General features: G+C 42.6%; 1 protein-coding gene across 1 annotated transcript in view; it reads left to right on the top strand.

Annotated features, from left to right (window-relative positions):
- Nucleotides 1–13,862, top strand: part of LOC134444926 (NACHT, LRR and PYD domains-containing protein 3-like) — a 46,769-nt gene that overhangs the window by 22,701 nt on the left and 10,206 nt on the right. The window contains exon 4 of the mRNA XM_063194101.1: nucleotides 11,922–12,095. Within this exon, the coding sequence (XP_063050171.1) occupies nucleotides 11,922–12,095 (174 nt within the window). The remainder of the gene's footprint in view (nucleotides 1–11,921; nucleotides 12,096–13,862) is intronic.

The raw sequence follows: 13,862 nt of genomic DNA, 5'->3' as shown, positions 1-13,862 counted from the left end.
CACAGCACTAACCATCTAGTGAAGTTTGCGGATGATACAACACTGGTGGGCCTCATCACCAAGGGCGATGAGACTCACTACAGAGAAGAAGTAGACCTGCTGGCCAGATGGTGCAAAGACAACAACCTCCTGCTGAATGTCAACAAGACCAAGGAGATTGTTGTCAACTTCCAAAGGGTCCAAAAACAACTGCCACCACTGACCATCGACGGCGATGCTGTGGAGAGAGTGAGCAGCACCAAGTTCCTTGGAGTGCACATCAGCGACGACCTCTCTTGGACCACCAACACTACATCACTGGCGAAGAAGGCCCATCAGCGTCTCTACTTCCTGCGCAAACTAAAGAAGGCAAGTGCTACACCCTCCATCATGACACCATTCTACAGAGGAACCATAGAGAGCGTCGTGTCCAACTGCATCACAGTGTGGGGAGGAAGCTGCACGGAGAAAAACAGGAAGACACTCCAGCGTGTTGTGAACACAGCGAAGAAGATCATTGGAGTACCACTCCCCTCCCTGCAGGACATTTACACCACACGCCTCACCCGGAAAGCACTGATGATCATCAAAGACACAAGCCACCCTGCACACAAACTGTTCAGCCTCCTGCCCTCTGGAAAGAGGTACAGGCGCCTCCGTTCCCGTACCACCAGGCTGGCGAGCAGCACAATGCACCAAGCGATCAAGATGCTGAACACTCAACCCACTCTCCCTCCACTGTCAGCCTCTAGCCAGCAAGGCCACTGACAGCCCCCCGCCCCCCCCATCCCCCACCACCATATCTGCGACTGAACATTCCACCTGCACTACTATACTTGTGACTGAACTTTCAACCTGCACTAACTCAAAACATGCACACACACACACACACACACACACACACACACACACACACACACACACACACACACACACACACACACACACACACACACACACACACAAGCACACTGCACTTTCTGCACTAAACTCAAACATACACACACTGACACACACACACACACACACACGGACACACGAACACACACACAGACGCACACCGCACCTTCTACCTGCACTAAACACATACACACACATACACACACACACACACACACACACACACACACACACACACACACACTGCTGCTGGTGTACTTGACAGACCTTTTTAATATTTATTTTTCTTCAAATGCCACTATTACCATGTCAGAACGCTATAAAGGACTTTTTTTAGGAAAAGCACAAAAGCACAACAATACCTCTTTAATGTATGTCCTCTACAAGTCTTCTGCTGTCCAGTCTTGCACTTTAAATGTCTGTATGAGCACTGTCTATGTCCATACTGTCTTAAGTCCATGTATAAGTACTGTCTATGTCTATACTGTCTACGTCCTTACCTAGATTAGTCTATGTCTGTATGGGAAAGCAAGAAATGTAATTTCAAATTCTTTGTATGACCAGTGCATGTAAAGAAATTGACAATAAAACCTACTTGACTTGACTTGACTAAACTTTAATGTGGTGATCCAAATATACAGTGCACGGCAATAATGACTAAACCCAGTGCTCAAAGTTAATGGTGTCCCGATGTCCCGGGGACCATAAAAAATGTTGGGGGGACACAAAGTTATCATTTCTGGGATAATGCCGGGACCATCCAAAAATATCAATGAAAAGATTCTAAAAGTAGGCTATTATATTTGCAAAGCCATTACACAGGGACATTAACTCAACCAACCATCAGCGAAAATAGCAAAAGAAAACTTTCCGATAAAACTCTGTGCATTGTGTTCTAGAATGTTGATTAAGATTTTGCAGCTGCGACTGCAAGCACGTTCTTCGGTTCTTGGGAGCACATCGGAGTGCTGAGATGTTGTCCCGTTGGTTATGTCATTTCACCCTGATCAAGAAATGCTCTAAGAAAACCGGCTCTGTACTGTTTATTTTGCAAGTCAACAAGGATATATTCCAGTAGACATGGTTAAGCTGTGAGAGGAATGGAGTTCGGTTTTGCTAATATTTCAGGTAAGCAACAGCCCCAAACAATGCGCAGAGTTTGTCTGTGGCCACCTGTCGCTTGCTTATCTGCCTAATACACCAGAAACGCGAGCTGGCTGTACAATTACTTTCTATTAACATAAATAGTTGGGGAAACGGCAAGCAAGCTAACAGGGGTAGTTGAACTTGTTAGCCAAGATCGTCAAGCATTCGAATTTGACTGGAAAGGAAGGCTAGATAGGCCTAGTCTGAACATCGTCATACAAACGCAGTTATTTCATTAATGTTGAAGTATCCATGTAGGCCTATTGTTTCTGTGCTGGTAAAAGCAGAAATGCCTAATAGCGAAGGTCTAATTGAAAAGGGAAAAAGTCCACCGCATATTTGTTTGAATTCATTGATTACAAGCACGAAGAACACGCTTCAATTTTAGGGCATCACCAGCGCATTGTTTCTCTCCAATACCTCTTTCTCCTCCACCCATCCCTCTCCATGCTAGCCTCTCTCCCTCTCTCTCTTGAAAGTGAAGTAAGTGTGCGGTCGTAGTTTTTTCTCTTGTGCATTTATTCTTAGGTTATCAAATTGTCTTGATGTCAATGTCAAGTGAATTTAAAGCGGAAAGGAAACGTCTTGTAATGCATTGTCATACTCCTAATGCGGCCCAAAAACCTACCGCTTCTTCCACCTAGCCTGATTATCATCGACTTTCACATCTCTTCGAGACTGGCTGAAGCTGTTGCATCACTAGGAGGGCACGGCCTGGCTATCTTCCACCGGCATGCCCATCACAACCAGTGGCCAAAGTCAGACTAGGTTAGACGATTGCCACTTTTTAATTAAAGCTAAACAGACACTGAATTGTTATCGATATGTAGGCTAATAGACTAAATGAAAGCTGTTTTTTCTGTAAATATACAACAGAGTAACAGGCTGGCTGGTTGCAATATAGTCTACAATACATGATGGGTACAGGCTATATTGGTGCCTAAAGCAATCAGTCAATTGCAATATAATGTCATTGAATGCAGATTTCCTCATATCACCATGCTCATATATTCTTGGAAAAACGAAATGTACACGGTTACTCAAGGCATTTTTCTATACAAGACACGGATGTTCATGATGTAACACACCCTCGTTTTTTCTTAAAAACCTGAATTCACAGTTGCACTGCTAACAAAACCATAGTCACACATGAAATCGAACGTGGACATAATTTACCACTTATTTAGGTGCGAAAAAAATGGGGTCGTGGTCAGGCTTATGATGAGGTCAAGGGGGCGTTGGGAGGCTTGTGATGAGGCCAAGGGGGCGTTTGCTCAAAAAAGGTTGAGAACCACTGATCTAAAGCTAATTTGTTTATCATGGTGTCATTAGATCACAGTACATGGTTCCAGTAACCCATATCCTTAGTTTGTTTGACTCTGATGAGACCATGATAAACAATTTTGCATTAGTAGATGGTGTCAAGCATGTGTGGTGGTAAAAAGTGATTTGTAAAAAGAAAAGTGCCTCATGCTGAAAGTCAAGCATGGTAGTAGGACCGAAATGTTTTGGACCTGTACGGATGCCATCAACAGTAGGAAGCTGAATTTCACCACTAGAAACATGCTTGTTAACATGTACTGTGACTACTGAACATCATCAGATCATGATACTCTCCATAGGATTTAATTCAAATCTCATACACATCTCGTTTAGCTAGGTCCAGACTCGAAATGTAAAAGTTCAATGTAAGGCAAGGATGAAATGCACAGCGATGACCTCCCTTTTAATCTCTTTCAAAATCGTGAAGATTCCGGCCAACACGGCACCTCCATAGACAGTTTAACATAGGGGTGTACTCACCTTTGCACCAGCATAATTTCACAACAATGGACAAATATGTCATTCAAGTTATACTATTGACCTTACTTTTCTGCAGTAAGCTGAAAAGATGTTTTATTACACTTACTCTATGGTCATTTTGGGAATAACTTGTTTGTTTATTAAAATATTGTTCAAAATGTCATTTTTTCGATAGGAGTGTACACATCAACATATATATGGTCATCTGGTTGCATTACATCTTTCTCTATTAATAGCACTTTGATCACAGAAGTATGGGCTGACATGCTCAGAGTAAACCCGTTTACCTGTGGTCCAAGTCGTCACTGCAACTCTTCCTCCAACGCACGATGTGTTGGCCTCACTCATGCCTGATGAAAAAAAAATGATAACACAATCACATATTGTTATGCTAAGAAATTTCAATGTGATTCACTAGCCGAAATGGGATAAATGCAGAGAAAGAATTTCCCCTAGGGCAGTGGTTCCCAACCTTTTTCTTAAGGGACCCATGTTTTTACTATTGTATGTTTTGGTGACCCAACCACGCGAGCGCCCGCACGAGACGGAGTCACATGCCCTCTGTTTCCTGCGAAAACTAATTTTAGTTATTTTATTCCGTCTTTGGTCAAATATAGAATAAATGTTTAGTGTAGCACTTACAATGTGTTGCTTCTATGCATTTATTAGTTAAATGCTTTGTCTTTTATTAAAAATGGCCTATATATATTTAAAATGAAACCCCTTCAAATCAAGAGGGCTCCGCGACCCCCTGTGGATCTTTGGCGACCCATAAGGGGGGTCCCGACCCATAGGTTGGGAACCACTGGACTAGGGGACCAAAATTGGCTCCAATCTAAATTGACTAAAAAATATTGTTACAAACAGTGGACAATTGTTTCTTGAATTTCCCACAGGATGAATAAAGTGCTTAGTAATACAGTGAATAAAGTACCTTCACTCTAAATAATGCTGGGTTAAAAATAACCCAAAAATAACCCAACGCAAGGTTGAAAATGACACTATCCCAGCATGGGTTGGAATAACCTAACATGCTGGGTTACACATTTTAACCCAACATATTGGGTCATGTTGGGTTATGAAATGTTGGGTTAAAATTGATTAAATCTACCCAATGTTTGGGTTATAAAAGTTAAGTAAAATCTTTGGTAAACCAAAACTCTTACTGCCATGGTTTCCCATCATCTGTGCTAAAGCAATGCTAAATTAATAAATTACTATTTTGTAAAAAACAATATAATGGGAAAACAGTGGCAGTAAAAAAATTGATTTACCCAAGTTATTGTATTCATTTAATGTCTTTATGTAATGTTAATTAATAATGGCATAATGCAAATACTACACAAATACAGCTTATAAAGTAGAAAGTCAGTTTATTTAATATTCTAAAAAACAAAAATTAATCAAGCATTCAATTAACAACCACGATCCCAGTAGGTATTAAGGGCAAAAAAAAAAACATTAACACAGAAATAAGCAAAACACTTGGCTTCTAACTGAAATGGCCATAACCATTAAGAAACCTTTCCTGCACCAAAGACTATTTGTCTTGCCTTCAGGCGTTAAATAAAATAAATAAATAAATAAATAATAAAAATAAAATAAAAAACATACGGTAGCAGCCAAAAAGATTACAATGAAATACTGGCAATAAAAAGATAATACAACACACCATACTATAATATGCAGTACGGATAACTCATTTGAATTGGACTTATTTAAAAGTTTACTGCTACTCTATTCATTGAAACAGTGCTGCGAAATGCCAAAAATTATGTTTTCATGAATAAGTAGTAAACTAATATTTTCGAGGGGAGGGGTAGGATTCGGTGACTAGGGGGTGGGATGGATCTCATCTAATATTTTTTAACACTATAATATATATTTTTTATTTTTTACAAAAGACACACACATAATTAATTAAAACAACACTGACATCCAGAAAGACATCTAGTAGTGTGTGTGTGTGTGTGTGTGTGTGCGTGCGCGTGTGCGTACTCGCGCTCTCCCTGGCTGTGTGGAGAGTCAGGGCAGGGATCATCATCCCCCTCATTCTTATGAGAGAAGACTGCAGCCAGAGGAACACTAAAACGAAGAAATTTCAGCTGTTAGTTCATTGAAATACACATGAAGATCTCTTTTCCAAAATGAGATAAAAGCCATTTAATTCCTATTTTTTTGTTTTATTATTTTTTTTTATTTACTTATTCATTTATTTTTAAATTAAATATATTGAGCTTTTATGAGATATTTAAATATAATGCTGTTGTCAGTGATGTCATCCCGACATATTACTTCTTGGTACGAGGCCACAAGCAGAAGTGGAGGAAGCAAGGTTGCATATTGGAACGGACTTTATACAGCTAGATTTAAAACAGTATGCACGGGTAATATCTCAATTCTACACAAAAGGCCCTCAATGGTAGCCTAGCGCAGCCAGACCCGTACAGCAAAAAGCTGTACCAGGGTCTAGGAGGGCTGGGCGGCAGTGTGGGCGGGATAAACGGTTGCTTCAGCACTCAACGTCACGCAATAGGATGGTGGAACAACCAATCCCCACACTCTTCTGTGTAACGTCACAGCTGTCTTTCACAACGTACACGCGACACGCCCCTTTGTAGGTGCAGCGGCAACTTCGAGCCGTCGTAGCAGTGAATTCGTGTGATGACCACAGCCACAAACAAGTTTCCTAATAAATCGTGTTTTCACCTATACAGTTCAAAAATGCATCGTTTTCAACCACATGGCCCTCCTTGATCAATCAGCGAAATGTCGAGCAATGTGGGGCTTGTTAAATGGTTATATTTATGATTGTTGTCAACATGGCATGTTCGGTGTTAGCTAGCTAGCTGTATACCCATAACTAATACATGGCTAGCCGCTAGCTCGGTAGACTAGTGTCATTCCCATCTATTTAGTAAGCGACTTACAGACTTTCAAAGCTCCCAAATGTCTCGTTTTTAATGACTTGGGGCAGGCATATAATACAAGGCTGGATACCTAGCTCTGTTATTGACGACAGGTTAGCTAGCCACTAGCGAGGGCCTCTTTGTAGGTGAAGCGGCAACTTCCAGCCGTCGTAGCAGTGAAAGCGTGTGATGACCACAGCCACAAACAAGTTTCCTAATAAATCGTGTTTTCACTTATACAGTTCAAAAATGCCTAGTTTTCAACCACATGGCCCTCTTTGATCAATCAGCGAAATGTCGAGCAATTTGGGGCTTGTTAAATTGTTATATTTATGATTGTTGTCAACATGGCATGTTCGGTGTTAGCTAGCTAGCTGTATACCCATAACTTTCCCTGATTGTCGCTCCCAACGCAGGACGCTCCCCGGTCAGCTCGCTCCCACTAGCCAGACTATCGATCCCATCTATTTAGTAAGCTACTCAAAGACTTTCAAAGCTCCCAAATGTCTCGTTTTTAATGGCATGTGTCTTATTAGAAATTGGGGCCGCAATTTCATTCTACACCTACAGTAGTAGCTAAACAGTTTGAGAAGTTTTGACAAAGAATTGGATGGGCATTTCCAGATGAATTTTGGAGAGGTGTTGTCAACTGGTGGTCACAGCCTCTGGTAAGTCATGATTTTATTTAGCCTATTGGCACCGCCGTGTGCTTTACATCTGTGTTCAATGGTCGCATAGCACTGCCGAGAGAGACGTTTGTTTTGTTTAGTTTGTGGTGTCAAGGTAGTAATAAAAGTGGTATTAACAGCGATATGTTGGCTTGGGCATGCATCAACATACACGGTCTTAAACCCATTGGAGGAGCTAACTTGTTGTGAAGAGGAGTTTTATCACTTTGGTGATCAAAAACGGACCAACTAAGCAAGGAATTAGGTGAATTTAAAGTGCGACGGAAGAAGGGAATGTCACCAAAATTGTGCATCGTGTCGGGTAAGAAGTGACTTTTGTTTCTTGCGGTGGAGATTGGATTCGTAGTAGGCCTAGCACATTGGTAGGCTAGGTCTTGCCTATTGCTGGTGAAGTCTATCTTAGCATCGGAGTTGGCTATGGGGTGAATCTATAGCACAGCCGATGGTGTGTGTGGCTTGTCTATCATAATTGCCAAAGTTGAATTGCCGCGGTGTGAAATGGCTGTGCTATTGTTAGATGTTTTGGACTTTTGTAGTGGTGGCGATTTGTTCCTTTTGCCTCTTGCTGCTGATTTGACCACCGTTTAGCGGCACCTTTTAGTGCGTCTTAAATATGGGCAACGTCAAATGCAAACTAAAGGTGGCTTTCACACTCTCCCTGTATCAATAGCCAGCAATGGCACCAGCTGCTTTGGCGCTTAGCCTAACTAAGTTACTAACTAAGAACTTACTTCTCTCGCCGATCACAGCACAAACTATTTGGCCGTCAGAGTGTGATCACATTCGGGAAGCAGTAGGCCTATGCCTGTCTGTGTGTGCGTGCGTGCTTTTGTGCGCGGGTGGGGAGACAGGGGTCCTGATCGTATGTATCTTGAGATATACACAGTCGCAATTGCAAGACAATCTAAATTGTTTGAAAGCCTGGTCACCTCTCACAAGTGCATCGCATAGCCTAGTCATGCATTTCTAATTTCACACATTGTAGACTGCCTATGGAGAAGAGAGAAACTGTCACGGCAGCGCGATTTGCTCTTGAACACGCCCTCACCTCCACATTAGGTGCGCGTTTCCCTTCCACAAGAAGAACTTAATAATTTTGAAGTGAAATGTTAAACAAAAAAAAGGTAAAATTTAGTCATCCTTGGTTAGGCTACATAAAACATGAAGAAGTTAGTCAGATGGGATTCGCCATTCTTCATCCTAAAATTGATTAGAATGCAGGAAATTGCATCTAAAAAAAACACTTTTTTTTTGGGAGAGGACTCCCAGACCCTCCGCTGACCACAGCACCCCCTGGTCAAAATGAGTTCCTGCGTCCCTGCAATTTGTCTTGGTGACAGTGGAGTTAGGCATCCCATGCAGCCGCAGAGGTAGATTCTAGCGGCTTCTCATAGGTATCCACTGATATCGATAGCACATAATAGTGCAGACAACCGCCCTTGATGTAGGCTACTCTGACTGTTGTCATGATGGTTGTTCATCTACCAATTTTACATATTACATTTTTGTACCTGTAGGGGGAGGGCCATGGGAAAACAAAATTGAAGTGGGGGGAGGGCCATGGGGAAAAAATTGAGGTGGAGGGGGGGGGCCATGATATTTTTTTTTAATTATATGTAAAAGACAGCCTGAACCCTACTGATGCTTTCTCTAGTTTGATGATGAGAACCTCAGGATTATTTGAGATGGTTAAAATGGAAATTGCACGTGTAAAGTCTAGATCATTTTCTTTCCCTTAAAACATGCAGTCAAATATATTACCGACAGGTCCTGAGGAACTCCGGAGGGTTCTGGGTTCCATTGGAGGGTTGGGGTTGCGGGGTGTTGATATTGCATTGCAACCACCGTCTCCTGGAGTGTCTCATGTCATTCATGGAGCTGCGGATGTAGAATAGAGTAAAGTACTTTTTATCATGGTAATTCCAAACAAAATGAAGGTGTTTATCAGCTTACATAAATACAAAACCAAAACATGCAGAGGCCTTATACACATCATCAGTCTTACACACACACATTCTCATTCTCATTCTCTCTCTCTCTCTCTCTCTCTCTCTCTCTCTCTCTCTCTCTCTCTCTCTCTCTCTCTCTCTCTCTCTCTCTCTCTCTCTCTCACACACAAACACACACACACACAGTCCTAGATGGGTATCATGTCATCCATACGATGTCATCAATTACCCTATAACAAAACACATTCTTAAATTCACAATTTCTCGTTCTCTTCTTTCTGGCACAGAAGTCTCTAGCTCTATGTGTGCCTTGGAGCAAGAGCAACGTCAGGGCATGTATACTCCTGTTCTGTCAAATAACATCGGAGGGGGCTTCTTTACCTCTGTCCCATTCATAACGACACATGCTGTGACCATCTCTTATCTTACAGAAAGGCAATTGAGAGAGCGTGTGTTTTTCGGTTGGTCAAGGGGGACAAATCATATATTAGAATAAATCCATACTTTCAAGACTATACAAGGTTAATTAGTTGTGTACGACAATCAGACATCAAGTATCCATGTCATTCACTTTTAGATATCACGGAAAATAAGCTTTATGTCAAACAAATCAATCAGTTCGTTAACCAAATATTAGTCTCCTCCTAGCTAGTTAAAATGTAGCAGGTTACCAAATGTTGTCGTAATTTCAAAATCTAGCCCCTGCAGGCATCCGACGTCATATATCCAATGTCAGTAAAACGTTTATGCATACATTCATTCGTGACACCGTATCACTTGCCCCAAGGTTTAGTATTAGGTGGTGGCAGGCTAGCTAACTAGCTAACGTTAACATCTGCCTACCAGACCGAAAAAGCTAGGCTAGCTAGATATAACATGCTAAGATAACCGTCCTTGTTTAGTGGATAGTACAAGGCGCTGGTTAGTTAGCAAGTTAGCTATGCAGTCAGTTAGAAAACATTAGGGAAGTTAAACATTACAATATTCAGGCATGCTTTAATTTTCATCTAGAGCTACTTTAAGACAATACACCGTATGTCCCTCTAATCTGTTACTTCAACTTACCTCAGAATGTCTTAAAGTCTGGTCCATCCTCATCATGAAATGACCTCGAACAACCTCGTCGCCAGCCATCATTCGCCATCTCACTTGGACACCGTCTCATAGTCCCATAGCCTAGAGCTAGAACTAAATAAGGTTTTGATGGCTTAACAAGTCTGCAACAGATTTCTGGAAAGTCTGTGATAAAGATGTTGTCAACTAACGTACGACAGCAATCCAGATAGGAAGCGGCGGGCTGCCGCGCAGAGCTTCATAACGGCAGAGGGAGGGCCAACATTCTATTCAATGCGATTGGCAGCAGACGTCATACAAAATATCCAGTCAAAATATCTCCATATTCTCCAAACACAAATCCGGAGTTAAAATATGCCAAGATTTTCACGGATTCTTAAAAAGTCGGGAAATGGTCAAAATCTGGTCCGGATATGCTGTGTGTCATAAAAGATATCCAGTCAAAATATCTCCGGATTCTAGCCTATTTTGCCCAGTGTGTGTGTGTGTGTGTGTGTGTGTGTGTGTGTGTGTGTGTGTATCATGATGTGTCCCCAGGCTGTGTGTGTGTGTGTGTGTGTGTGTGTGTGTGTGTGTGTGTGTGTGTGTGTGTGTGTGTGTGTGTGTGTGTGTGTGTGTGTGTGTGTGTGTGTGTGATGTAACAGTGTCAGTTGGCTGAGTTCAAAGTTTTGTTATGGTGTCAGTGCTTGTGTGTGTTGTAAAAGTGTCAGTGATGTTTCTCCAGGCACTATCAGTTAGTTGAGTGTGTCCATACGTGTGTGTGTGTGTGTGTGTGTGTGTGTGTGTGTGTGTGTGTGTGTGTGTGTGTGTGTGTGTGTGTGTGTGTGTGTGTGTGTGTGTGTGTGTGTGTGTGTGTGTGTGTGTGTGTTGTAACAGTGTCGGTGTTTTCATCATGATGTTTCCCCAGCATCATACGTAACATGTCTTTGATTATGCACTGACTGTTTCCCCAGTCAGTGTGTGTGTGTGTGTGTGTGTGTGTGTGTGTTGTAACAGTGTCAGTGTGTTGAGATGTATTATCATGATGTTTCCCCAGGCTGAATAACAGTAAGCTGACAGAGAAAAGCTGTTCCTCTCTGGCCTCAGCTCTCAGCTCAGGCTCAAGTCTCAGACAGCTGAACCTCAGTAAGAATAATATACAGGACTCTGGAGTGGCACTTCTTAGTGCTGCATTAGGAAATCCACTCTGTCAACTGGAGATACTAGAGTGAGTATAGCAGCATCATACGTAACATGTCTTTGATTATGCACTGACTGTTTCCCCAGTGTGTGTGTGTGTGTGTGTGTGTGTGTGTGTGTGTGTGTGTGTGTGTGTGCGTGTGCGAGAGAGAGAGAGAGAGAGAGAGAGAGAGAGAGAGAGCAAGAGTGTGTGTGTGTGTGTGTGTGTGTGTGTGTGTGTGTGTGTGTGTGTGTGTGTGTGTGTGTGTTGTAACAGTGTCAGTGTGTTGAGATGTATCATGATGTTTCCCCAGGCTGGTTGGCTGTAAGCTGACAGGGGAAAGCTGCTCCTCTCTGGCTGCAGCCCTCAGCTCAGGCTCAAGTCTCAGACAGCTGAACCTGAGTAGCAACTATAATCTGCAGGACTCTGGAGTGGCACTTCTTAGTGCTGCATTAGGAAATCCACTCTGTCAACTGGAGACACTACAGTGAGTATATCAGCATCATACGTAACACGTCTTTGATTTTGCACTGACTGATGTTCCCCCAGTCTTGTTCTCTCTGTGTGTGTGTGTGTGTGTGTGTGTGTGTGTGTGTGTGTGTGTGTGTGTGTGTGTGTGTGTGTGTGTGTGTGTGTGTGTGTGTGTGTGTGTGTGTGTGTGTGTGTGTGTCAGTGATGCGCGGGCTGACCCGAAATCAGCGGGCGCTTGCAGTTAACTGCGGTCGACCGCAGGCACGGGTTATGAAATATTATTTTTAATGAAATTCGGGTCGGGTGCGGTCGGTCAGGACCTTTGAAATGATGCCGAATTTTAAAGTAGGCTATAGCCAATAGGCTATAGTTTACTTTAGCAGACAGGGACATTTTTTTCGAAATAGATCAAAGTTTATATGGCTGAATAACTACGATGGTGCCACGCGCTCTGCAGGAGACTTAATGGTTCCTGCGTCGGCCGAATATCTTCTGCGCGCAACTGGTGCAGCAGGTGCAACCATTGAGTGCATTTTGAAGAACACAGAGGGTGCTCTCTAAACAGTGCAGTGATGGATATAGCCTACATATTTTCGTATACAATTGTAATGGTTTCGCACTCATGTGTTGCTTACAGAGTTTGTTTTCATTTCCTGTGTCGTACCACGACTACGAGGCAATCCACTTGACGGCTGGCTCCGTCTGCTCACCAACCTACAGATTAATTTCCTCCACAGGTAGGGATTCGAGTGGCTATGCCTACATTGTCGAAATAGAATAGGCTACTATAGCCTATAGCCTACAATGTCCAAATTATTAGCCTATTCCCTTTGAATGCAGTGCTCATTTGAGTAATTTAGCCTACAGTGGAAGAACAATGCCCTCGCCACTTAAAAGAAATAAATAGGCTAATAAATAGCCTAAATAATAAAATAGCATTGTATGAAGAGCAAACTTGGTAGTCTGGGTAACAGACAAACATATTATGATCGAAATGCTCATATTAGAAAAGAATAATTTGTGAGAAAATTTTATCTATTCAACATAGACTAGGCGACTTTTTGTTGGACAGGGCATGTTGCGTTATAGCATCGTGAGTGCAACTGTCTATCAATAGGCTCTGCAGCCTACGTGATCATGTATGGATCTTTACATTGCAGTCATCTAAGATTACGAAAGTTCACGCTTTGTGTGGGCTAAATGATCATTTGCGCTAGAAAGACAAGCGTTGCCTATAGTGGCACCAGGCGGCGCAGGTTGCGTTTGTGGTTTGTGCACACACATGTGACGTGATTATCTTTCCCAAACTCCCAAATTAACCGCTTGGTCTCTGGTGAAGGAGGGGGTGGCCTTGGCACCCTGTCCCTCAACTTCGGGATAGGAAAAAGCAAAACCAATTTCAGTTCAGGAAAAGGACAGAGCCTACCAAACCAAAAGAAGACAAAGTGTAGGCTACATTGCCACTATGGGTGTTTTCATAGCCTACCTGTTCCCTATCAACTATTTAAGCGAACTTATACCTGCAGCTCAGCATTTTTTGTGATGAGAAGTGTATCCAGACCTCTCGGAAGTGAACCATGCTGAGACCTTTAGGCTATTGACGTGATTGCGCTTTGCCAATGTTGCTAGGGTGTTCATAAAGACGCACGGCTACTATTTTCAAAGGCGGGTCGGGAAGCGGGCCGGGTCAATATTTTTCATGAATATTTCTTGCGGGCAGGGCAAGCGGGCGGACTAGGGAAAAAAGCGGTCGGGTGTGTCTTGTTTTTTCGTCGGCCCGCGC

The sequence above is a fragment of the Engraulis encrasicolus genome, unplaced genomic scaffold (genome assembly GCF_034702125.1).
Source record: "Engraulis encrasicolus isolate BLACKSEA-1 unplaced genomic scaffold, IST_EnEncr_1.0 scaffold_85_np1212, whole genome shotgun sequence".
NCBI lineage: Eukaryota > Metazoa > Chordata > Actinopteri > Clupeiformes > Engraulidae > Engraulis > Engraulis encrasicolus.
This window is presented reverse-complemented; position numbering and strand designations above follow the sequence as displayed.